Below are 25,606 nucleotides of genomic sequence, written 5' to 3'. Positions count from 1 at the left end.
AAAGAGGTCAATCGAACTCGACCAAATCATTGGAATTGCCATGGAAACGAGTAGAGGAAAGGGCCATGGGGTCAAGATCCCGAGTCTCATTGTCCCCCAGCAAAATTAGCCTACATTTAGGCTATTGTTTATATGTGTATTTCACACTATGTTGAGGTAAAACTCGGAGTATAATGCTTGTATGGATGTCAACACAAAACACATGTTCATGTAATCGTTACCAATCAACTGCATTACAGTTCAAAACGAATTTGACTACCACCACCGATTTCTGTACGCTAGCTATGCTAACCAGTTTATACGATCAGGAGTTAGCATTTAGCAGTCACTTCTTCTAAACCTGAAAAGGGACAACTTCTACATGTTATGCAGCGAAAACAGCCAAATATATCCAAATCGGACTTAAGTAACCACATTGTGGGCTGGTTACAATACATCACGGATTTAAAGAATATCCACTTTGTTAGATCAGATTTGTTGAATGTGCGCCAATCTGGTCTGCGTTCCGTTGAATCCTTTACCGCATCTATCTATATCAAATAGTCCATGCGTTCTATAGTATGAAATACATGTTATTATTTGCAAATAACATAACATTCATATTTATGAACAATACTCATAGTCTAAGTGGTCATGTTTCTAGAAGAGACACTTCTGGAATGTTTACATAACTTATTTATCTTGCAATACCTTGTTTTTGTGAATGAAACGTTTAGAGGCCTTTGCATGAAAGCTGCAATCTGTCACCTGTATATCATGTGAGACAAAAGTTGCTGTATCCATACCAAATTGTGGTCTTATGATGTGAATGATCTTTCATTGTCAATATTAAAAGTGTGTGTAAATTAAAATCCAAACTTAAAACACACTTTGCCTTAAAAGTTCCGTAAATGAACTTTTCTATGAGTACTGTGCTACAAAGAACTAACACATTACATGTCTCTATCAGGAATGGGCTATTACCATTAGAGATGTTATACAACGTGAATTTACAACATCATTTTGAAACATGTATAAAGAAGGACAAAGTTTTGGTTGTGTTTCCCCCCCGGTATTCTTTGATATGAGACAAATGTAAATAATTTGTATCATAACTGTGTAGTTAACTGTAAGTAAATAAACCACAATAATACTAACACAATTTTAAATCCTTTATTTTCTATTGTGCTTATAAAGCAATAAACAACATAACCAGTACTCTATAAATACAGGCTGACTAATAGCCTACTGTTAATTCAGAAACATCCACTCTGGGAATAATTTGAGGCATAAATGTGATATGGCCAAGTCACATGTGTGTTGAAACAACATAATATCAATTAGCATAACAATTACTGGCCTGTCTTGAAGGTTAATGAGACAGCAAGGAAAATTGCATCCTGCTAAACAGTACAGAACACAATGTGGGCAATAGGGCAACTTCAAAATATTGTCCTCTAATAGGCAGTTGGTAAATTTATGGAATATACTATGATGCGAGTTCACTGTTGGGCTAGCTGGATGGGCTAGCTCTCAATAGACATATTTGTGGATTTGTTTTCTCATAAAGAGTAAACTGCATTGTGGAATTGGCTATTTGCAGGTGGTCCTCGGCTAAATAAACCTTGAAAGAATACATTATTTCATGCATCAAAATTATGGTTATACTTTATACAGTCTGCAATTAAAGTGGTGTTTACATAGACATTACATGCTCGTAATGGCCTACTGTAATAGGGCTACTTGCAGAGTTCAAGTTACTTAAAAAAAAGTTTAATTGTTCAAAATGAACAGAATTCAAACATGGTATATAGAGAAAGTATCTTGTCCCCAATGACAATGGAAAAGATGACTGTTGGTTTCACCAGGCAAACAGTCTAAAATGTATTTACTAAATGAAAACTACTACCGAAATGTTGACCACAAAAAAAGTTACACATGAACTTGCACCAAAACGCACCATGATGTTATAGACAGTCTAAGTGATATGCAGCATAGTATACCTAATTTTAGTCAGGTGACCACCCCATAAGTCATAGCTAGGGAGTTTTTCCTAGCCACTGTACTTCTACACCTGCATTGCTTGCTGTTTGGGGTTTTAGGCTGGGTTTCTGTACAGCACTGAGATATCAGCTGATGTAAGAAGGGCTATATAAATAAATTTGATTTGATTTGATAGCAAAGTCAAAATACAGATTTCCATTCCTCAAGTCAACGCTATGCTGAATGCAAGCCACCTATACTTAGTAGTCATGAATAGAGCTTTGGAGCCTAACATGAAGACCCAGCATCTCAACAGCAAAATGTAGTACAGTTGTACACATTATTTCTGTATCCCAGAAATTGCTTAAATGTGCCAAAACTCTTTAAGGATCTCAAAGTGTTGTAGGAATCCCATGCCAGCAATTCCACTCAGTTGCTACAAATAACATTTACCTTGAAATCATTTGCTCTGTCAAACATGTCCACAGCAGATAACAAAGTGGGAATTAAAAGCTTATGGAAACATTCAAACTAGTAGGTTCAATATGATACATATCCTCATTAAATTAAAATTGAGACTTTTCTGCATTGTTTGGAAACAGAGTTAATAACCCAGAATGTTAATAACCCAGAATGTTAATAACCCAGAATGTTAATAACCCAGAATGTTAATAACCCAGAATATTGAGAGCTATCCCATCCCCAGTTTCTGCCTGTAACGGAGTCTCTTATCAACAAGATCAATTTCCCCTCACATACATCAACCAAGTAAGGTTGGTAAAATCCAGATCACAATGACACCTTTTCAATTTGATCATAATACACTATACTCATGTTGATTTCAAAACTGCCATACATAACCAAGCAATTCAAACGCAATCAAATATGACTGAACTTCAGTCACCAAAACTGGTTCCAACACTCTGCGGTCTCAGTATTACCTGATGCTTTTTTTTAAAAACAGAAAAGGATCCAAACACAAAAGGGGGAATTATCTGTGCGGACCATTCGCAGCATTGACCTGCTCCTCAATGCCCCAGAACCTCATCTGCATTTCTATTCTTTCCCAGCTTGTATGTGGAAGTAACACCCAACGGTCACTGACTTGATGAGCTCTCTGGGTTGAGAAAAGCTGGTGCCTCTCAGACGCTGAGCTGAGCAACTCGGTTGGTTCCTCAATGGAGTCTGTGGCCGGGAGCCCGATGAAGGTCAAAGCCTTCGGTCACAGCTGCAGGAGGCTCATTTCCTTTAACCCATCACTTCTTCTACACATCAGAATTCAAAATGTCCCTAAAAAGGAATTTCATAAAATTATGTAAATATCAAAATGTTCTAAAAAAATCCATCCTCAATAAGCTTGTACCTCAACTCTCGATAAGAGTGATGGATGATATCTTTTGAGCACCTAAAAAATATGATGGGGAACAAATTACGCTAGCCCCTCCCCACCCCAGTCCATAAATTTGAGAATTTAGCAATACATTTTTTTACTGAAATCTAGAGCCATAATCATTATGCTTAATTCTACAGATGTAGATGTTTGATGACTATTTTGATGTTGAGAATTTTCTTGTACAGCAGTAAATGCTAAATTGTAGTGTATTCTAAGTTTAAAACGGCTTCTAAAGTGTGTAATTTCCCCTTTAAAAATGGCAGAATTGATTTGCCCTAACAAAAAATACATCAACCCTTACAAAAAATGTCCATTAATTATAATCCACATTTCCTGTTGCTGCAGGATTATTTTGTTGTTTGTTGTATTGTATTTTTGTTGTAAAATCTACCAACCTTGCCAGCAGGCATGCCAGCTAAGATAGTTCCTTTGCAGTATGCTGGGGCACGTACCACTAAACAAGTTAGCTATTCTAACTTGATTGATAGCCTGAAATGGCTTCTTGGTAGGTAGTTATCAGTTTGGGAACCTAGATGTGTTGGGTAAAGCCAACTTCATAAAATTGCTAGGTGGCTAGTAGTATTATAGAGAATAATTTGATTCGATTCCCCCCCCCAACAGGACCAATCTGAGGGAGCACGTGCCCCTGTGCCCCCTATGGGCATGACACCTCTGCTTTTGAGCATCAACAACACAACTGAGCATCAACAACACACAAGTGGTCAAATCATTTCTGAATGAGATGGTCTTGAAATTACATTTGAGAAATTGTTTATCATAGTCCTTATAACCTGTGTGAGGGTTGCATTTCCTCTGAGAAACCCCCTCCAGGAGTCCACTCAGCATACTGCAAAGGAACTAACATGCATAGGAAATTTGCATTACTGGTCCAGTTTGTCCAGCCATTTTGAGCCCCTTGCCAACAGCACCTTGGTAACCCTTGATCTGTCATGAAGTTAAGCTCAAGCCCTAGACACAGAGACGCTATCCACATAAAGCTGACACTTTCTTAAACCAGAATAAACTCCCAAAACACAATTTCTAGGAAATTGCAACAAGTTGAAGACTTCTGTTGCTAGGTGGTTAGTAGTATTAGAGAATAATCTTTTGAAATATTATTTATTTCTTCAACAGGACAAATCTGTGCCCCGTATGGGCATGACACTTCTGCTTTTGAGCATCAAGTACACAACAAGTCCACAGAGAACTCTTCATGTTGATGAAAGTTCAAGTTTGGATAGTAAGTTCTAACACATTTTCATTGCCTGCCTCTGGACCTGAAAATGATTTGACCACTTTCCAGCCACAAGACCTTAAAAAAGGTCCACATTCAAATGCCCAAAGACAAATAAATAAATAGCTTGCCCTACGTGTTAGTTATCACAAGTTCACATATCCTGTGCCATAAAATTGAACCTCTTCCAATTGGCAGAGGCAAAGGGCAGTCTGATTCAAAAAGAACATACATATCAGAAAAGTATTGGATGCCTCGTGTGTCTCTCAAACAAAAGACCCGTCCTGTCCCTTCCCCCCACTGAGTTATTCATCCATAGTTTTTAAACGCTTCCTAGTCAAACTTGAATATGGAATGAAGAGCTAGGGCTTTGTGGCAGAAATATAATTAAGCTGGTGAAAGATGTCATCCCTATTCTTCACCATATACATCAGGCCAATTTCACACTTGGCACTCGGATGGCCGGGCCCAAGCTAGGCTCTTGCCACGCAACACAGATCAAAGCACGCTGCCACTACCAAAAAGGCAAAAGAGGACTTAAGTATGCTAATCTCCAGGACAAATATATTTTAATCTGGTTAGAATACAAGTTAATGCCGCAGCTCAGTGACTGAACTAGAGACAAAGGGAAAGATTCACTTTCCCAACATTTCTGAATGAGATGGTCTTCCTGGACCATTGAAATTGCATTTGAGAAATTGTACAAATTGTTTATCATATAGTTCTCATTACCTGTGTGAGGGTTGCATTTCATCTGAGAACCCCCCTCCAGCAGTCCACTCAGCATACTGCAAAGGAACTAACATGCGTAAAAATGAGCATTTAGTGGTCCAGTTTGTCCTGCCACTTTGAGCACCTTGCCAACAGCACCTTGGTAGCCCTTGATCTATCATGAAGTTAAGAAGTTAGACATCCAGAGAAGGCTGTACACACACAAAGAAAAGCTTACACTTTCTTAAACCAGAATAAATTGTGTGTTGGGAGTTTTAAGGAAAATGCAACAAGTTGAAGACTTTTGTTTTGAAAGAACTGGAAGTGCAGTATGGGGAAAATGCTGTAATTCCTGATGGTAATGAAAATTATATATTGTATCTCGTTTGTATTCAACTAGTCTGGTTCATAGGGTTTCATTTGTCACATGTAGCCAGTGAAAGTTTGACGCATACAAAGCTTGACCCATGCATTTGTTCTTTGTTCTTTAGCCAAAGGTTTGACATGTTTTTCAAAAACTGAAGAAGTATAGATACATTTTGTGTAAAACTGTACAAAAATGATAAATAATTTCCCTCGAAATTAAAATATTTAGATCATAAACCCCCCAAATACTTGTGATTATTTGTCATTATATGATGAAGCTGTGAGGGTCATTAAATGTAAATTGAACATTGTCCATGAAGCACAAAGAAATCTCCTCTGGAGGAAGTGTTCAATCTGTAGGTGAATTTACAACCTGTGTGCTCTGAGATATGAGTGTTATCACAATTGGGACAATAATTTACTTGATTTAGGCACTTAGACTCATTTGTGTTATAGGGAGGTGGTTATATCAGGCCAATGTATAACTATTAAGGCTCTCATGTAGGTTTTTTCCCCCCCACTGCAAACATTTTGTAACATTGCAAATTCACCGACAGAGGGAGATCCCGTTGGATTCATTTTTCGCATGTTCTGATCTAAAGCTGGGCAATATGGGAAAAAATTCATATTGTGATAAATTGCCCGAATTGATGTGATAACGATAAAATAGAACGTCCCGGGTCTATTCTGATCTATATCCTTAAAAAAAAAAAATGGGTCATAACATCAAACGTAAAGTTCAAATAACAAAATACAAAACAATACATCTAAAAATAAGATCAATCAAACAGGTGTATTTTGGGGGGGAGGATACATTTTTTAGGATAAAATGATACATTTTGACATACTCCTACAGATTTTAAAGCTCATAAAGGTTTAAAATGATACCACAACGAATTCAATTGTTGCAGATGACGGGACGTAAGGGGACTTCCCATTTCAAAATCAAGAATCAACTCCCTCCTCCATCCAGGATTCACGGTGCAAATCAAATGCAACCTGCCATGCAGAAATCCACCATCTCCAACGGTTGACTTCTGGACCAAGAACAGGTCTGGATAGTCAACAGTCGGAATTCTATAACATTACAAACAATTCTAAAACTGATCAGCTGATTTTTTTCTTTTAAATAGGCAAAAATTGCTGATCCAGCTCACCTTGACATTGTCTGTAGGATGCCACGCCATCTTTTTTTGACATGGCTGCCTCCTCAGTCTCTCACAGCTGAGTACAGCACATTTAAACTTAGCTTTTTCGTTTTTTACACCCATCTTATTATTTTGAGTGCCACTTCTTCCTCCTGCATTTTTAAGAAATGTATCATTTATAAGTTAGGCCTACTAGGATTACCTAAAGAAACAAACCTGACTTTCTATCTAATGATACAATTCCGTGTATCTGACAACATTATACCAGCATCTCCATTCAAAATAGAAAACTTTATTTAAAAGAATGTAACTTGATTGATACAATATCCTTCAAACATTATTTCTTAATTTGAAATATATATCTAAACTGGTCCAATCACCCGCAGCAGAGACGCATGTAAAACTATAGTTCGTCACTCTGGAATTTTGTGCCTTTACAGTGATCTGAAAATGAAATATTGACAAAAATTAGTCCGCCATCTTGTCAGATGGCCTGCTGAAAATAACTATCAATATTTGCAGACATCCAGTAGGTGACACACCATTTACTGCAATGACACTCGCAGAAAAACAAACTACATCATATTGACAAACATACGAGATAGGAGCGGTGGTTTCTATTCAGATGATAAATTCCAAATAACTCATACTTCACATAGCACATTCAAACTATCGGCCTACAACCGCAATCTTGTTAAACAAAAATTGCTCTTTTGCTCATCTAATAAAGTATCAGTATCATATAAATCCACAACATCATCCTCCGAGACTCTATACCGATTCAAAAACAAACTGTTAAAAATGTTACGTTGCTGTTTCAGAACCCTCACTTAACAGGGTTGAAACAAAATGGCGGATCAAAGACGATAGTTACGTAAGGGGGAAATCATGACACTACAAATAGAGCTGTTTTAAATGGTAATTGTCTGGATGTATCCATTTTCATATTCTATTTTAGGATGCATAATAAACAAAAGTGGTCATGTTTGTATTCCCTGGTAGGCACACACGGTACTCATCTAAACATGTTTGGGGTAGCGCCATGAATAATTGCGATATTAAAATGTTACGATAACCAAATTGAGTATTCACAGGGCATCTGTACTCTATTCTTTACAAATCAAATCTCTCCAAAGCCCAAACACCCAGATACTATTTTCTATGAACAAATAATCATTGTAAGTCATTTAAATAAATTCATATAAAAAAGCTAATCAAAACCCAATGGTGTTATACATTTGGGTAATAATGTGAGTAATAACATAGTTCTAGTTAGTATCTATGCAGAAAGGGGCAAACAGGAGGCCTGGTGAGTGAGAAACAACAACATGTCTGAAACCGTACCTGATACTTCATTGCATAACTTGTCGACCACATGGTCTGTCTCTTTGGCAAAAAGAGAGATGATATCATCTTCAAATTCCTCCACAATGCTTTCACACTGTAACAGAAGAGAGGGGATAGGTTACCACACAACAGACAGCACACCAGGTCCTCCGCACATGAGAGGTTCACAAGCATGTAGTTTCACACAATAGTGGGCACAGCAGTGAGTGAGACTGCCATTTTTCCTCTCCCCATGCTGTTCAGCCATCTTGGATGACTCATGTAACATAGATAGGCAACACGATTCCAAGTTAGCGATTCCACACACACACCTTTGCGCATCATACGATTACTTGCTTGTGGTGCCTAACTTGATCTTAAATATGTGCAATTTACATGCAAGAGTTCAAGATAATTGTAAAGGAACAAAGGAAAATATGTTATCGTCTGCATTTTGGGTTAACCTCTGGTCTCCAGAATGAAAAACTTCAACACTGAATGTTACTGTAATAACTGTAAAACAAATTATAATCATAATAATGACAATTTAAAACGCAAGCTTTAATAAACATATTTCCAGATTTATTTTCTTTCTATATTACAGACTACGGTGCATGCAATATACCTTAACTAAAGTAAAGTGGAAAAACAATATCAATGTAAGTTTAAAAAGTTACCGGCCCAATTATCAAGAACGGGACTGGATTTTCAGAGAAAATGAAGCTGTGATATCAACGACCAAGGCATAACATTGACTTATGCGCTTTCAAAATTAAATTTAAGTTTACCTCAGTTAACCAAACATAAGAGGCAGTTACCCACCGCTACCAATATTTCAATACATTTTTGAAAGACTAATACTTGAAAAAGTATGTGGACATGCAAAACATAGGAAATAATTGAGCTACATCACATACTAATCTGAATGTTGTATGAAAGCATGACCTATAGCATGACTGAAAATAAAAATAAATACATTAATGTGAGTAAATTAATAAATTATTGCCAAACTAACCGCAAATTTTAGGTCATTGGATCCCTCTGGGCCATCAAACTTGAAATTGTTAAAATCAGGAAAATCCCCGGCATCAGAACTTCTTGGAGCAAATCTTTTGTATTGCTTTATCTTGGTGTCTGGGTCCACATGAAGAGCATAGTCACTCATGCTACCACAAACTCCATCCAGAAGCTCACTCAAGTTGGTCTCAGATCTAGCAAGAGGGACCTGGTGGATAAAAAGACACAAAAGTATTTAAAAAATGTATCAGGTTTAATCTAAATTTAACTTAATTGAGTCCAGTTCTATGACGTTGCTTAGGATCCGTCTGGGTCATGTTGGTGACCCCTAACTACTATTCCCATCACACTAACAACCCCTACTTCCCCTATGCTGGAACTATGACATTTAACCTGTAGAAGTATACCCCTTCCCCTTGGAAACAGGACAAAACATGCAATAGTGTCTAGACAGGTCAAGGTGCACTATGCTCCCGCCCCCGTGGCCTCCCCAGAAGGAGAGAGGGGAAAGGGTGACTGGGTGCAGTGAAAGGGCCGGGGAGGGGGGCTGAGTTAAGGAGCAGGGGGAGGCCTAAACAGCAGCCAAGTGCAGGGTAAACAGTTCAGTCTCATCCTTTGGTCTCTTTTGGTGGTTCATCTTCTCCACCCTCGAATGATCAAAGCAGGAAGTTTTCCTTGTCAATCCCGGTCAAAAGATGCTGGGTGAGGGGTAGGGGGGGGGGGGCATATTGCAGATGAACTGGATTTTGTGCAATGTAGATATATCCCCGACCCTATTGTCCCCTTTCATCCTCAGTATGGACCCTTCCGGACCCACTGATTACATTACGGAAGCATTTCCCCCTCCTCCTTTTTTATATCTGACTCTTAGTGACACAAAGGGGCTTCCATGGCTCACTGCCATCTGCTCACAAATAAAATAAAAAGGTCTCAGGGAACTGCCTGAACCCTGCCACACATTTCTCTCCTTTTTCAATGTAAAGGGCAGGAAGCTAGTGGAATGTAGAGAGATAAATAGTTAACATTGAGGATGGTCTATCAAAGAAAACAAAGGTTTGACGACTTCAACATAATATTGAACTGTTAACTAATAAGTTATTGCAAAACAAAAAGGAATATCAAGTGTGCACTGCATTCAACCATAACAGCAATTATTGGGCTAAAGATGCTAACATGCAATTTTGATATTCTTAGTTTCTATATTTTTATTTTACGCCATTAGTGAATTTTATGAAAATGTATGATGAGATCTTGACATAATTGTTAAGAAACATCTACCTTAAATGTAAAAAATATATAAAGAAATAAAAAGAAATAAAACGTCCAGTATTAAAAAGTCCAACCTAAAGCAGAACCTTATCAAGCAATCCTGAAAATGTTGTGGAATTAAATTCCTTCCTTACCAGTATGAGGGGTTTGAAAGGGACCAGTCAATCACACGTTTCCTGAAGAATGAGGAGGGGACTAGGCATGCCTGGCAGAGAAAAGGCTTCTCAGGGATGCTATCCTCCATTGAATTCCCATTGGAAAACCAGCCATTATTGTAACACTGAGGAAGGGGGCTTTCAATTTCTTGTGAGAATAATATGGACCAATGAAAAACACAAATTAATAAAAACTAGAACCTATTAATGCCACCATTTACAACAATGTGTAATGTTGTTATAGTCTTCAGAAAAGCGATTGCCACAGTATGAACTTTTATCATGACAATCCAGAAATTGAATTTAAATGAAGAGTGACAGCAATTTTTCTCTATGGTCCAACCAGAATCATTAAAAGCCATTCATTGAGAATTAATAAATGGATGAAAAAAATGAATATATATATGTACAGAAAAAGGTAAGACATTAACAACTTCCATCAACTTATTCAAATAAGTTCAATGTCTTTGGCTTAATGATTCATTGTTGTAGGTTTAACATTGTGGTGTGAACCTTGCCTTCAGGGAGCCCCACTGGTTGCTGGAGAGCAAAGGAGACTTAAGACCAGCTAATCTCGTATGATGGAATCGAAGCTTGGACACCCCTCCCTCCTTGATTCAGACAGGGTCAAAAGCCGGTGGGGTGGGGGAGGGTTTCTTTGATTTATGCTCAGAAGTCAAAACAAGCCATTGATTAGCGCAACAGGTAGGCCTACACTTCCATAGGGCAGTTAGTACAGAAGTTGATCAGCCATCACTGTCTGTAGGCCGTTTCACTTAAAGGGCCAATCATCAGTTGAAACAACAACAAAGCGTTTCCCCAAAACTGAGGGATGGGGCTGGAGAAATGTAATCACTCAAATTCATACACAGAGCTATGGATGCAAGGTCTGACCATCCATGACATCAAAATTATAATTTTAACCATGTTGAGGATAAACAGTGTTTGTTTAGATTTACTTTGTTTCTAAACACTGGAGTAAAACAAGCTTTTATTTGGGGTTCTGATGAGTTACGACAGTTCAACTAAGCTCATGAGGCATTTTTATGTTATATTTTTCAAGAATCAAATGGGTACATATCATTAATTTACAAGTCCAAAAATGGACGTAGCAACTGCTGATTGCCCCTTTAAAAAGTCAGTGTGCTTACTGTTCAGAGCGCTGTAATACCAAACTACTTAAGTGGTTACTTAACTCTTCTCTTACAAACATTCATTTTGATTCAGTAATTATAGTTGCGCTATATCATTGCATTCATACACTCATCTCTACTAACAACAACAGGGGTAATGCAGACACACCCCCACAGCTTGAGGGCAAACAACATGGAATATGGACAAGACTCACATGGGTATAGGAACTGTAATTAGCATTTCTCAAATGAACCCTCTTTTAGAAAACACTTAATGAGTCTGTGAATATGACATACACAGTTGATCCATAGATTGAGCATAATGAACAGGAAGGATTGAGACAATTTGATGTCAAGAGTAGATCAAGACAACTCAAATGTTGATAATACTATGCCTATGGAATGTTTGATTACATTCAAACCAATATGAATGAGAGAACTGGAGTTGTCATATTAGGAAATATGTCATAATCCCTTTTACTTGAAAGTTAACTTGAAAATGGCTAAGGGGAAGAGGAAAACATGAAGCAGCCTAGCTAAATAAACAGCATGTTATTAGCTATCAATTACCATCAAAAGGGGATTAACCCCTGAGATCAATAGGTGAGCTGACCAGCTAACGACAGTCCCTGGACACTAGGGATTTGACACTGGAACACCACCAGGCCTGACCTCTTCACACCACAACAATGCTTGGTTAGGAAAAGAGGAGAAGACAGTGGTTTGCATTTCCAGAGGGTTAACCAATAAGCAAAGCTTCTGATTTCGGAAATGTAGGTGAAACACTGTGATAAAGCATTTACCAATGCTTACAATGACACAAACTGAAATGAAGTTACATACTGATCTTACTTGTCTTATTTTCTTCTGTCGGGATATTTCACAATACACTAAATTCCATTTCTAAAGGTATGAGATCCAGGAAATCGAGCCACGTAATTACCAGACGATTACCGCTGCGCAGCGAACATTCATGTAAGCTCACGAGATCAAATGGCTTACCAAGAACTACTACAAACCACTAGGCCTAGCCTATGTTTTGTCAAGTATTTTAAGTATAAATATGCTTTCTATATGAATGATGCATCTATCCAATCTCTAAATTCGTAAAATATTTTATTTCCAGGAAGTTCACGTGTGTACTATGAGATGTTTGGCTTCAGTGGAGTGCACTTTGGCAACAAGCTTTTACTAAGGTAGCTACCTTTTTATCAGTCAGGCTCCCATCAGGCTTGAGTCTGAAGGCTCCCACATTGATGGTCTTCTTCGGATCAATCTGACTGATTGAATAATTGAGCTCATCAACAATAGCCCTGCATGCTAAAAGAAACAGATATATGTTAGTACAATATAGGTTAGGGATATACACAGTTGAAGTCGGAAGTTTACATACAGTTAGGTTGGAGTCATTAAAACTTGTTTTTCAACCACTCCACAAATTTCTTGTTAACAAACTATGGTTTTGGCAAGTCGGTTAGGACGTCTAATTTGTGCATCACACAAGTAATTTTTCCAACAATTGTTTACAGACAGATTATTTCACTGTATCACAATTCCAGAGGGTCAGAAGTTTACATACACTAAGTATACTGTGCCTTTAAACAGCTTGGAAAATTCCAGAAAATGATGTCAAGGCCTTAGAAGCTTCTGCTAGGCTAATTGACATAATTTGAGTCAATTGGAGGTGTACCTGTGGATGTATTTCAAGGCCTATCTATATCCACAGTAAAACGAGTCCTATATCAACATAACCTGAAAGGCCGCTCAGCAAGGAAGAAGCCACTGCTCCAAAACCACCATAAAAAAAGCCAGACTACGGTTTGCAACTGCACATGGGGACACAGATCGTACTTTTTGGAGAAATGTCCTCTGGTCTGATGAAACAAAAATAGAACTGTTTGGCCATAATGACCATCGTTATGTTTGGAGGAAAAAGGGGGATGCTTGCAAGCCGAAGAACACCATCCCAACCGTGAAGCACGGGGGTGGCAGCATTATGTTTTGGGGGTGCTTTGCTGCAGGAGGGACTGGTGCACTTCACAAAATAGATGAGATCATGAGTAAGAAAAAGTATGTGGATATATTGAAGCAACATCAAGACATCAGTCAGGAAATTAAAGCTTGGTCGCAAATGGGTCTTCCAAATGGACATTGACCCTAAGCATACTTTTCAAAGTTGTGGCAAAATGGCTAAGGACAAGGAGAGCGAGCAAGGAGCAAGGAGGCCTACAAACCTGACTCAGTTACACCAGCTCTGTCAGGAGGAATGGGCCAACAATCACCCAACTTATTGTGGGAAGCTTGTGGAAGGCTACCCAAAACGTTTGACTCAAGTTAAACAATTTAAAAAGGCAATGCTATCAAATACTAATGTGTATGTAAACTTCTGACCCACTGGGAATGTGATGAAAGAAATAAAAGCTGAAATAAATCATTCTCTCTATTATTCTGACATGTCACATTCTTAAAATAAAGGGGTGATCCTAACTGACCTAAAACAGGGAATTTTTACTAGGATTAAATGTCAGAAATTGTGAAAAACTGAGTTTAAATGTATTTGACTAAGGTGTATGTAAACTTCCGACTTAAACTGTAGATAGTATGCCCACAGGTAAAGAAAAGTAAAACTGTTCAAATGAAATGAGCTTGACAGACTGATGATTAACAGAATGACAGCAACATTGAGATACTACTAGAAACACAAGTAAATAAGCGATTATATTTATAGAACTGTTGATAAGAAAACACAGTATATAAATCAAAATGATAACATTTTAATAAAATGTTACTAAAATTCTACTTTTGTTACTTTTTCATTTAACAAAAGTCTTAATACTCACATAAGCATCAAAGGAAATGCAAAAACATGACTCGAGCCATGCAATACTATTTTGTATACTGATATCTCCTTGTGTCCACATTCCACACTCTCTATTCAGCTATCCATTACATTTTTTTCCAAGACCATTTCAATTATTAAGTGTTACGATCAAGCAAAGCTCAATTCAATGAGCATGTATGAAAACACTTTTACAGCAGTTAAAGCCTCTTCTTTTGACAAGGTCCAAATAAAATGTATATAAATTATATCAACACCAAAGTAAATTAACCTTTTAACCCTGAGAATGGTAAGTTAGCTAGCATCCAGTCACTCTTTAATTCAAAATAGAGGCTTGTTTTAATTTTTTTTTAAAAATCAGATCTACAATTGGGGTTAATGCTTCACTAAGAATTGTACAGGAGTTTCATGCCAGATGTCAGACTGTATGCCTGGAGGGCTTCTAACAGTTCTTAAAATGTCATTGATACTATGACGCACAGTAGCCTACACTAATGGCGTACCGTGCTGAGAGTTTGTATTGGTAGCTTGACAAGTGTTACATAGTCATGCAAGGATGACTCCAAGGTTTGGTAAGACTGTAGTGTTGGTGTCGCTGTAGTGTTAAAAGAAAGAAAATGGCCATGTGATGAGCTGCCTTTCACCAAGTTTAATTTGGCTTTGTAAAATAAAATTACTAAAACTATGTATTAACTGAAAAAGTTGAATTATGATTCAAGTTTTCCATAGTGCTCCTTTTTTATTTTTAGATAAAGAACATTGTAACTTCTCTGTCATTCGTACACTTTTGAAATTCAACAGAAATATTTACAAACTGCACCAAAAAAAACACTTCAAAATATTTGGACAAATAAAATGATTTGTCCAGAATTGTACGTGTAAATTGTTTTTAGCAAAGGTTAAGAACTAAACGGTTGATAATCAAGAAAACTATCAAATCTAGAATAGGAAATTGCTGCCCTGGCAGGTCAAATGATATGAAACGAGCTTACAAGACTTTACTTTTAGCTTGACTCAACTTTCACAAAAGTTTATATTTTATGACAATACTTGTTCACTATGCAAATCTATAGTCTGCATTTACTATCAATAAGTATTGCATTACATGTACATCCTGAAAACCCCATATCTAATAGGTAGAAAAGGACAAAGTAGACAAATAAACATCCCAATTTACCTGAACAATACAGCACCTTGTCTTTTTTCCCTTCGGTAGTTTCGATTAAGATACTCATTGCCATCAAGGCAATTTTTATAATCCATGATGCCATATTTGTTGCCTGAGGGAAAGAGATATGTATAAAGCAAGCAAGCAAAGCCAATTCATTATACGAACACAATAGAGGTATTTGCCATTCAGCGCCTCCCACAGTCTAAATAGCAAGTCATATTCTGAAATCAGGTTGGGAGGCAAATAACTGTAAACGTTGCCTTTCTTAAAAAAGAAAATGTAAAAAAAAGAAAGGATTTTCACAAACTGTCTAGACATTAAAAAATAGAATGTGTCGCGCTTCAATGTGTTACTCCATCTGTGAAGGTGTATAATTGTACAGAGGCCGAGTATAAATAGGTTTTACACGGGCCACAAAACTGACTGCCTCTCCACAAGTGTGTCAGGGGTTGGCCAAGTTGTATCATCTTTAGACAACATATTCAAACAGAACTTAGTCTACAACTTCAAGCTGGTAGTGAAAAGCCGGCTATTGAAAAATAGCGGCACCGGAAGAGAGTGGCCATGGATGTAAACAAATACTGAATATCAAATCAAATAAAATGGTTATTTGTCATAGCGCCGAATACAACGGGGTAGGTAGACCTTAACATGAAATGCTTACTTACAAGCCCTTAACCAACAATGCAGTTAAGAAAATATTTACAAAATAAACTAAAGTAAAACATATATATTTTTTATAAATAAAAAGTAACACAATAAAATAACAATAACAAGGCTATATACAGGGGGTACCGGTACAGAGTCAATGCCGTGATTGGGTGTCCCATAGGGCAGCGCACAATTGGCCCAGCGTCATCCGGGTTTGGCCGGGGTAGGCCGTCATTGTAAAGAAGAATTTGTTCTTAACTGACTTGCCTAGTTAAATAAAGGTTACACACATTGCGGGTGTAGCGAAATGGTGGTGCTTCTAGTTCCAACAGTGCAGCAATATCTAACAAGTAATATCCAACAATTCTACAACATATACCCAATACACACAAATCTAAGTAAGGAATGGAATTAAGAATATATAAATATATGGACGAGCAATGTCAGAGCAGCTTAGACTAAGATACAGTAGAATAGTATAGAATACAGTATATACATATGAGATAAGTAATGCAAGATATGCAAACATTATTAAGTGACATTATTAAAGTGACTAGTGTTCCATTTATTAAAGTGGGCAATGATTTAAAATCTGTGTATATAGGCAGCAGTCTCTCTGTGCTAGTTAGTGATGGTTATTTAACAGTCTGATGGCCTTGAGATGGAAGCTGTTTTTCAGTCTCTCGGTTCCAGCTTTGATGCACCTGTACTGACCTCGCCTTCTGAATGATGATGAACAGGCCGTGGCTTGGGTGGTTGTTGTCCTTGATGATCTTTTTGGCCTTCCTGTGACATCGGGTGCTGTAGGTGTCCTGGAGGGCAGGCAGTGTGCCTCCGGTAATGCGTTGGGGAGACCGCACCACCCTCTGGAGAGCCCTATGGTTGTGGGCCGTGCAGTTGCCGTACCAGGCGGTGATACAGCTCGACAAGATGCTCTCAATTGTGCATCTGTAAAAGTTTGTGAGGGTTTTAAGTGACAAGACAAATGTATTCAGCCTCCCGAGGTTGAGAGGCGCTGTTGTGCCTTCATCACCACATTGTCTGTGTGGGTGGACCATTTCAGTTTGTCAGTGATGTGTACGCCGAACAACTTAAAATTTTCCACCTTCTCCACTGATGTCCTGTCAATGTGGATGGATGGATGCTCCCTCTGCTGTTTGCTTTAGTCCACAATCATCTCCTTTGTTTAGTTGACGTTGAGTGATAAGTTATTTTCCTGGCACCACACTCCCAGAGCCTCGTCGTTGTTGTTGGTGGTAATCAAGCCTACTAATGTTGTGTCGTCTGCGAACTTGATGATTGAGTTAGAGGCGTGCTTGGCCACGCAGGCATGGGTGAACAGGGAGTACAGAAGGGGGCGGAGTACTCACCCTTGTGGGGTGCCAGGGTTGAGGATCAACGTGCGGGGATACAGGTTAGTCGAGGTAATTTGTACATGTAGGATAAAGTGACTATGCATAGATAATAAACAGCGAGTACCAACAGTGTAAAAAAAAGCATGTGCAAATAGTCAGGATGGCCATTTGATTCATTGTAGAAGCTGTTTTGGACCTTTTGGACCTAGACTTGGTGCTCCGGTACCGCTTGCTGTGCAGTAGCAGAAAGAACAGTCTATGACTTGTGTGACTGGAGTCTTTGGCAATTTTTAGGGCCTTCCTCTGACACCACCTAGTATATAGGTCCTGGATGGCAGGAAGCTTGGCCCCAGTGATGTACTGGGCTGTACACACTACCCTCTGTAGCGCCTTACAGTCGGATGCAGAGCAGTTGCCATACCAGGCAGTGATGCAACCGGTCAGGATGCTCTCGATGGTGCAGCTGTAGAAATTTGAGGATCTCGGGATACATGCCAAATCTTTTCAGTCTCCTGAACGGGAAAAGGCGTTATCGTGCCCTCTTCACAAATTTCTTGGTGTGTTTGGACCATGATAGTTTGTTGGTGATGTGGACACCAAGGAACTTGAAGCTCTCAACCTGCTCCACTACAGCCCCATAGATGGGGAATGGGGATGTGCTCGGTCCTCCTTTTCATATAGTCCACGATCATCTCCTTTGTCTTGCTCACGTTGAGGGAGAGGTGGTTGTCCTGCACCTCCTCCCTATAGGCTGTCTCATCGTTGTCGGTGATAAGGCCTACCACCGCTGTGTCATCAGCAAACTTAATGATGGTGTTGGAGTCGTGTTTGGCCATCCAGTCTTGGGTAAACAAGGAGTACAGTAGGGGACTAAGCACTCACCCCTTAGGGGCCCCTGTGTTGAGGATCAGCGTGGCAGATGTGTTGTTGCCTACCCATACCACCTGGGTGCGTCCCATCAGGAAGAACAGGATCCAGTTGCAGAGGGAGGTGTTTAGTCTCAGGGTCCTTAGCTTAGTGATGAGCTTTGTGGGCACTGTGGTGTTGAACGCTGAGCTGTAGTCAATGAACAGCATTCTCACATAGGTGTTCCTTTTGTCCAGGTGGGCAAGGGCAGTGAGGAGTGCAATTGAGATTGCGTCAAATGTGGATCTGTTGTGGCAGTATGTAAATTTGAGTGGGTCTAGGGTCTACGTGATGTTGATGTGAGCCATGACCAGCTTTTCAAAACACTTCATGACTACCGATGTGAGTGCTATGGGGCGGTAGTCATTTAGGCAGGTTACCTTTGCTTTCTTGGGCACAGGGACTATGGTGATCTGCTTGAAACATGTAGGTATTACAGACTCAGGTCAGGGAGAGATTGAAAATGTCAGTGAAGACACTTGTGAGTTGGTCTGTGCATACTCTGAGTACACGTCCTGGTAATCCGTCTGGCTCTTCGGCCTTGTGAATGTTGACCTGTTTAAAAGGTCTTACTCACGTCGGCTACGGAGAGCGTGATCACAGTCGACCAGAACAGCTGGCGCTTTCATGCATGCTTCAGTGTTAATTTCCTCGAAGCAAGCATAAAAGACATTTAGCCCGTCTGGTAGGCTCACATCACTGGGCAGCTCACGGCTGGGTTTCCCTTTGTAGTCTGTAATAGTTTGCAAGCACTGCCACATCCGACGAGTGTCAGAGCTGGTGTAGTAGGAGTCAATCTTAGTTCTGTATTGACACTTTGCCTGTTTGATGGTTCGTCTGAAGGCATAGCGGGATTTCTTATAAGCGTCCGGATTAGGGTCCCACTCGTTGAAAGCGGCAGCTCTCGCCTTTAGCTTGGTGCGGATGTTGCCTGTAATCCATGGCTTCTGGTTGGGATATACACCTACAGTTACTGTGGGGATATGTATGTCGTTGATGCACTTATTGATGAAGCCGGTGACTGAGGTGGTATACTCCTCAATGCCATTGGATGAATCCCGGAACATATTCCAGTCTGTGCTAGCAAAACAGTCCTGTAGCGTAGCATCCGCATCATCTGACCACTTCCGTATTGAGCGAGTCACTGGTACTTCCTGCTTTAGTTTTTGCTTGTAAGCAGGAAGTTAGAATTATGGTCAGATTATTTAAATGGAGGGTGAGGTAGAGCTTTGTACACATCTCTGTGTCTGGAGTAAAGTTGATTTAGTTTTTCCCCCTATGGTTGCACATGTGACATGCTGGTAGAAATTAGGTAAAACGGATAAGTTTGCCTGCATTAAAGTCCCTGGCCACTAGGAGCACCACTTCTGGATGAGCATTTTCTTGTTTGCTTACGGCCTTAAATCAGCTCGTTGAGTGCGGTCTTAGTGCAGTCTTGTGGTGGTAAATATATGGCTACAAAAAATATAGATGAACACTCTCTTGGTAGATAGAGTACCTCGTGATAAGCTGTAGACCACACTACCTCAGGCGAGCAATACCTCGAGACTACCTTAATATTAGACATTGCGCACCAGCTGTTATTGACAAATAGACACCCCCCCACCCCTTGTCTTACCAGACGTAGCTGTTCTGTCTTGCCGATGCACGGAAAACCCAGCCAACTGTATATTATCTGTGTCGTCGTTCAGACACGACTCGGTGAAACATAAGATATTACAGTTTGTCCCGTTAGTAGGCTAGTCTTGAACGGAGCTTCTCCAGTTTATTCTCCAGTGATTGCACGTTGGCCAATAGAATGGATGGTAGAGGCGGGTTACTGTTAAGATATTTTATCAAGGTTTAAGATAAATTATTAAATAATTCTACCCAGAAACTTAATCATTAGGATTAGAGGTTATGTAGCATGTAGGGTGGGAAAGGAATGTCTGTGTGTGTGCCTAAAGAAAGGTTAATGATCCACTTAGTTATGTTTGAACCGACTAAGCTATAACTCTGTGGAGATAAGGGAAGACAGCTCAAGCCCCTCTAGGTTTTTCCGTATCTGGGGGGGGACTGGAACTGTCAGTTAAGTGGTAATAAACTGTGGAGAGATTTCAGGAGATAATCCAGATATTGTGTGTAAGGTATGTGCGTAAGTGTGTTGGAATGGACTTTTGATCAGCTTTGTCCTTGATTGGATAAGAGGGACATTTAGAAAGCTATGACACTGTGTGTAATATATAACCTAATGTACATGGTTTTTTGGTCAGAGCTCTCTCGAGAATAAATGCTATTGATTAATTAATTTGGTGGCTGGTCCTTGTCCATTTTATGCAAATAAGGATCTTACAAATTCTTAGAAACGGACAGTGTTTACTTTATCATAATTAAATTGGTTAGTGAACATATAGGAAACAAATTCCTTCATCAGTTACCCACTCGCCGACAAATTCTCACAAGGCACCCTGATCTCCGCTCCCTGTAGTTCCTTATTTTCTTCATGCGAATGAATACTGCCACAATGTGGACGTTTTGCACCTTGGTCTAGCAAAAATTTAAGAGTGTGGTCAATGATGAATGTTTGTAGAGTTTGTGGATAGACTAGTGGAGTGTAAATAGACCCTTAAACTAGTCACACCAAGTCCCTCATTCCAGTGCAAAATTCTATAGTTATGTCTTCGGTGATGTGTTTTGAGTGGATGCTGAAGCTGAACACCGTTTGAATGAGAGAAAACATAATTGTGATCTACCAGTGTTGTTATGGGGTTGTTAGCCTAGATCTTTTGTAAGCCTGCAGATCAAAATCCCCCGCTCATGCTGTAAACACAGTCCAGTTCAAAGTAAATGGCACAGATCCATATATGGCAATGGTCTATTTGCATATAGGCCTCCTGCAGCTCTGATTGTTTATGCCGCACAAGTCTGTAGAGTACGGACTGAGTCGTGCGTGTCAATGCAATAGAATCCTACTCCTATGCGTTCTGTCTACAACAACATCTCTTGAATAGTTTGTTTTGTTTCAGTATGTTGCATTGAAAGTGGCTAATATTGTGTTAATTAGATCACAATTGCCACAGAGACATTGAGTGTTAACAGGGAAAACTCCAGAACAGTGGTCACCAACCTTTTTTGGAGTGGAAATAGGAAGAACGCACATTATGGCTTATAAAAGTGTTGAATACAAGCTATTGACATTTCTGAGTAAGAACTTAAACATGAACTCACTCAAAAATAGCAGCTCTTTGCTGTATTCGTTGGCTCTCTCTCTAGTCATGGTTTTAAACGTTTTGAAATCTCACAGTATCAACTTTGCTGTAGCTTTCTTTTATGCCTGCTACGTTACTGCAGACACGGTAATCTGAGCCCATTCGATTGGCCAGCGGAAGGCCTATAGTGCACTTGATTTGCTCTCTGGGCCCACTTGGAAGGCAAGGTTTGTACCTTCAGACACATGAAATGGTTCAAAATGGCAACAGTTACCTACCCAGCTTAATAACCAACAGCCCGAGATGAAAAATAAAAATAGGAACACAAGGCTTTCTAGTTTTGTTTTTTACAGAAATGTTTGTCAATCGACTACTAAGGCCTTGGATATCGACCAGTCGATCGCTATCGACTGGTTGGTGACCACTGTTCTAGAAAGTTGTGTGAAGTTCGATCTCGTGCTTCTCTTTGCGGGCTAATATGTCTTCTGCACGGCAGTCCCAGGGGAGCTGTGCGGCAGTATTGAAGCTACTGCACGCCTTTGCGCAGCTTAGAGAGAACATTGATTATGACCCCTCTATGGAAAGATGAGACCCTCACGAACAAGACAGTCTTCTCCATTTTTGCGGTACAGCTGATCTGCCAACTTCTGTCTGTAGTGGCCTGAACAGTTTGGGCTACACACTAACATGATCCATCTGTGTAAAGGTGAGACTCATGAACTCGTACATTGGTCGTTTTGCTCTAGGATGCCCACAGGCCTCACAAGACTCATCTGAAGGTCCCCCGTTACCAGTCAAAAAAAGTTATGTAAGTATATATGAAGACTGTTCAGTGACAAAAAATGTGTTTGTATAGCAGTAAGGCCAAATAACATTTTTCATCAAATATATGTTATATATATATTTTTGATACTTCAAAGGTCTTACAATTCAAAATCAAATAGCAAAATGATCCTTGGTATGACCTTCTTAAAACAATTCAATTTAGCTTAGTAGAACCTCCCCGGCTTAGACAGGGTTTAGACAGAAATATATATTGTTGGAGTAGAGGACCTTGTGCATTTCAGGAAAAATAACAACCCAATGTTTATATCCCAGGACAAATTAGCTAGCAACAGCAATATATGATTAATGCTTTTCGACCTGTCCCCAAATTAATATAGTTGGTTCAGAGTTTGTTTTGATATTTCAACCTGCGTGTCCTGATCGAGTCTGGTGTTGGACAAAACAAACATGCGCGCGATGGCGGACGCACGCCCGCGAGCGAGCAATGTGGGTGCAATGATTGAATAACATGTATGTGTACATTTATTTTGCAACGCAAGCGGTGTGGCCCATACATACTGATCAACATATCACAGGCGTCCAGTCGGCGTTTTGAAAGCGTCAAAATACGAAGACTGCGTTGAATGCAGCATAGAGAGAAAATAAAGTTGTCGGGCAGCCTTTTTTCATGTAGCCTACGTAGGGTAAAAACATTATGAAGACAGACCAAATGCTATCCTGACATGAACTAACAATTCCATCAGTCAAGTAGCATAATAGGCGACTAGCTTGCAATAGACCCTTGGCTAGACGTGAACTTACCTGTTTCAAAGGTCAGGTGAGTGAGAATTAGGAACAACTTTTCAGCACGGTAGGCTATAGCGGTGAAGTCGGACTTCAGACCCCTGGGACAACGTTGTGGATTCTGATTGAACATAAAACAAACGGCTAAAGTTAAGTTCTTTTTTTGCTCTTCATCTGTTTTGAATGAAACATGATCATCTACCTTAGTCTACTGACAGTGTATACTTAACGTTACATGCTTGTTCCAGGAGTTGCCACGTTCAGCTAGGAAACAACAATGACATCTGAGTGAGCCAATGGTATTGTGTAAACTCAGCACATTATAGCCAATGACTGAACGCTGCCTCTTGAATGAACATGCTGAGAACACCGGCGTCTAGTTGCTCTGAGGTGTGTTCCAGATCGACAAACAATCACATGCTTTTGAGCTAACTTTAAATTGATGTGTGTGAGTCATTAGCTAGTGATGCGCGGGTTAACTCATAACCCGCAGTCTCCGCGGTTATAACTGACCGGGCAGAAAAAGTCAACGTGAATCCAAGGAGGCAAAAAGGACTGTCTCTGAGTTTAATTCAATAAGAGAAAATCTGCGAAAGGAGATTTGAAAATAAAGAGAAGGAGATTTGAAAATAAAGAGATGGTTGGACCAGAAAAGTAATGTTTAGGTACGACTTGATGAAGTGGTAAACAATGTTGACAGTCATATGATGTTGACTTCAAATAGGCCTATGGCATGTCAAGGGAACTGTAGCCTACTGTCCAGATGGGTTAAATGGAAACTGAAATCTGGACACTGACTGTTAGGTCTAACACCTCTCACATAGCCTTAAATAACTCCTGCAGAATTAAACATTTCTTCCAGTAAAATGATACAGCAAATGTAGACACAATTTTGACTTGGGAACAGGAGTGGAGAAATATGATTTATTTCTTTCAGCATCTTGAGAGAATGTGAATGCACAATTAGATATTATCTGTAGAGGTGCTATCTTTATCAGCATCATAAAAGCTGATAGTATTTCAAACACATAAAATATGCATCCAAGGTGAACTGAAATCTTATCAGAAACATGTTGGGTCATTTTCCACAGCATTCTATTTTCTTACAACCGGTCAAACGGATGTCATTTTGAAATTTTGCAAAGAAAATCTTTCCAGTTTATTTGTTGTTTAGTTTTTGCATTTTCTCCCCGTTCCCTAAACGTCTTTGCTTCACGAAAGATGACGGAGAACTTTACCGATGTCAACTAGATTGAAGCATTCATTCTATCAATTTATGACATTCTGGTGAGCAAGAGTTTATTTAGTCTTCTAGGGCAACATATAATGACATAAGAGAAGCTGCATGTAGGCCTATCTATTTATAGACAAGTTGACTAACAAGTAGCCTACCAAAATGTCGGAAATTATAAACAGAAACGTATCTAAATCAGGCAACAACAAAAAATCCTACACCCCTTGTCAAAAAATTGTTCTGCTGTATTTGACTGGAGCCTATAGTGCATTATCTTTATTTGTGGGTTAGGCTCGGGTGCAGGCCTCAGATTTTCACTTCATCACATAGCCTGTTAGGGCGGTTGCAGATGGGTTATTAACAATTGCTGGCAGGTGCAGGTAAACAAACCTAACTTGTAGCAGTGTTATGGGTGACCTGCCTGACCATTTTGGGGGGGGGGGGGGACAGCTAACTTCCTACAATTCTACACATTTTTGCCAATTGGCAAATAGAAACATTTACAATTATATATCTAATCTCATGCTATTCTACACATTTTGCAATAAGGCTGAGAGAATTTTGCATTTTTAAAGATAATTTCCTGCAATTCTACACATTGCCATGGTGCAGAGAGAAAAATGTGCAAAATTCTGTAATTCTAAATATTGTTGCCATGCTTATTACCTGTTCATATGCTATCTGGGGAGGGGGGGATCTCCAGAGAGCCCATGACCCCCCACCTTGTGGGGGCTGCGGGAGGGTGTTGTACGTCAGTGAGTAGCTCCTCAGTCAATAACAATAACACAATTTCAACAATGTGCTATAATAGTTTGTTTACATCTTATAAACGAATAATTAACAGTTTATAAACTTTTTATTAACCCTTTATCATTCATCTTACAGGTATTGGTCAATACTGTATCCCTACTTTATTGTATAATAACCATGGGGGTGCTGGTATCATTCTTCCTTGCAGGCTTTTAGGATACCTTTTCAC

The 25,606-nt window shown here is 39.4% G+C and overlaps 1 protein-coding gene across 7 annotated transcripts; it reads right to left on the bottom strand.

Annotated features, from left to right (window-relative positions):
• Window positions 1-1,138: 1,138 nt before the first annotated feature.
• Window positions 1,139-23,751, bottom strand: LOC120020343 (protein canopy-1-like). 7 transcript variants are annotated; one of them, XM_038963930.1, is made up of 8 exons: window positions 23,624-23,751; window positions 23,412-23,514; window positions 15,731-15,833; window positions 12,919-13,034; window positions 9,156-9,365; window positions 8,159-8,255; window positions 5,322-5,388; window positions 1,139-3,252 (listed from the first exon to the last, which is right to left on the bottom strand). In XM_038963930.1, exons 3-8 carry the CDS (start codon window positions 15,822-15,824, stop codon window positions 3,228-3,230), a joined length of 609 nt encoding a protein of 202 aa, XP_038819858.1. In that variant the 5' UTR covers window positions 15,825-15,833; window positions 23,412-23,514; window positions 23,624-23,751; the 3' UTR covers window positions 1,139-3,227. The 7 variants fall into 7 exon arrangements, with proteins under 7 accessions (XP_038819858.1, XP_038819859.1, XP_038819857.1 ...); XM_038963931.1 differs by having other exon boundaries at window positions 23,610-23,628; XM_038963929.1 differs by lacking the exon at window positions 23,624-23,751 and having other exon boundaries at window positions 23,412-23,525.
• Window positions 23,752-25,606: the final 1,855 nt, after the last annotated feature.

The sequence above is a fragment of the Salvelinus namaycush genome, chromosome 25 (assembly GCF_016432855.1).
Source record: "Salvelinus namaycush isolate Seneca chromosome 25, SaNama_1.0, whole genome shotgun sequence".
NCBI lineage: Eukaryota > Metazoa > Chordata > Actinopteri > Salmoniformes > Salmonidae > Salvelinus > Salvelinus namaycush.
The sequence above is the reverse complement of the archived record's forward strand: the minus strand, read 5'-3'. Positions and strand labels throughout refer to the sequence as shown.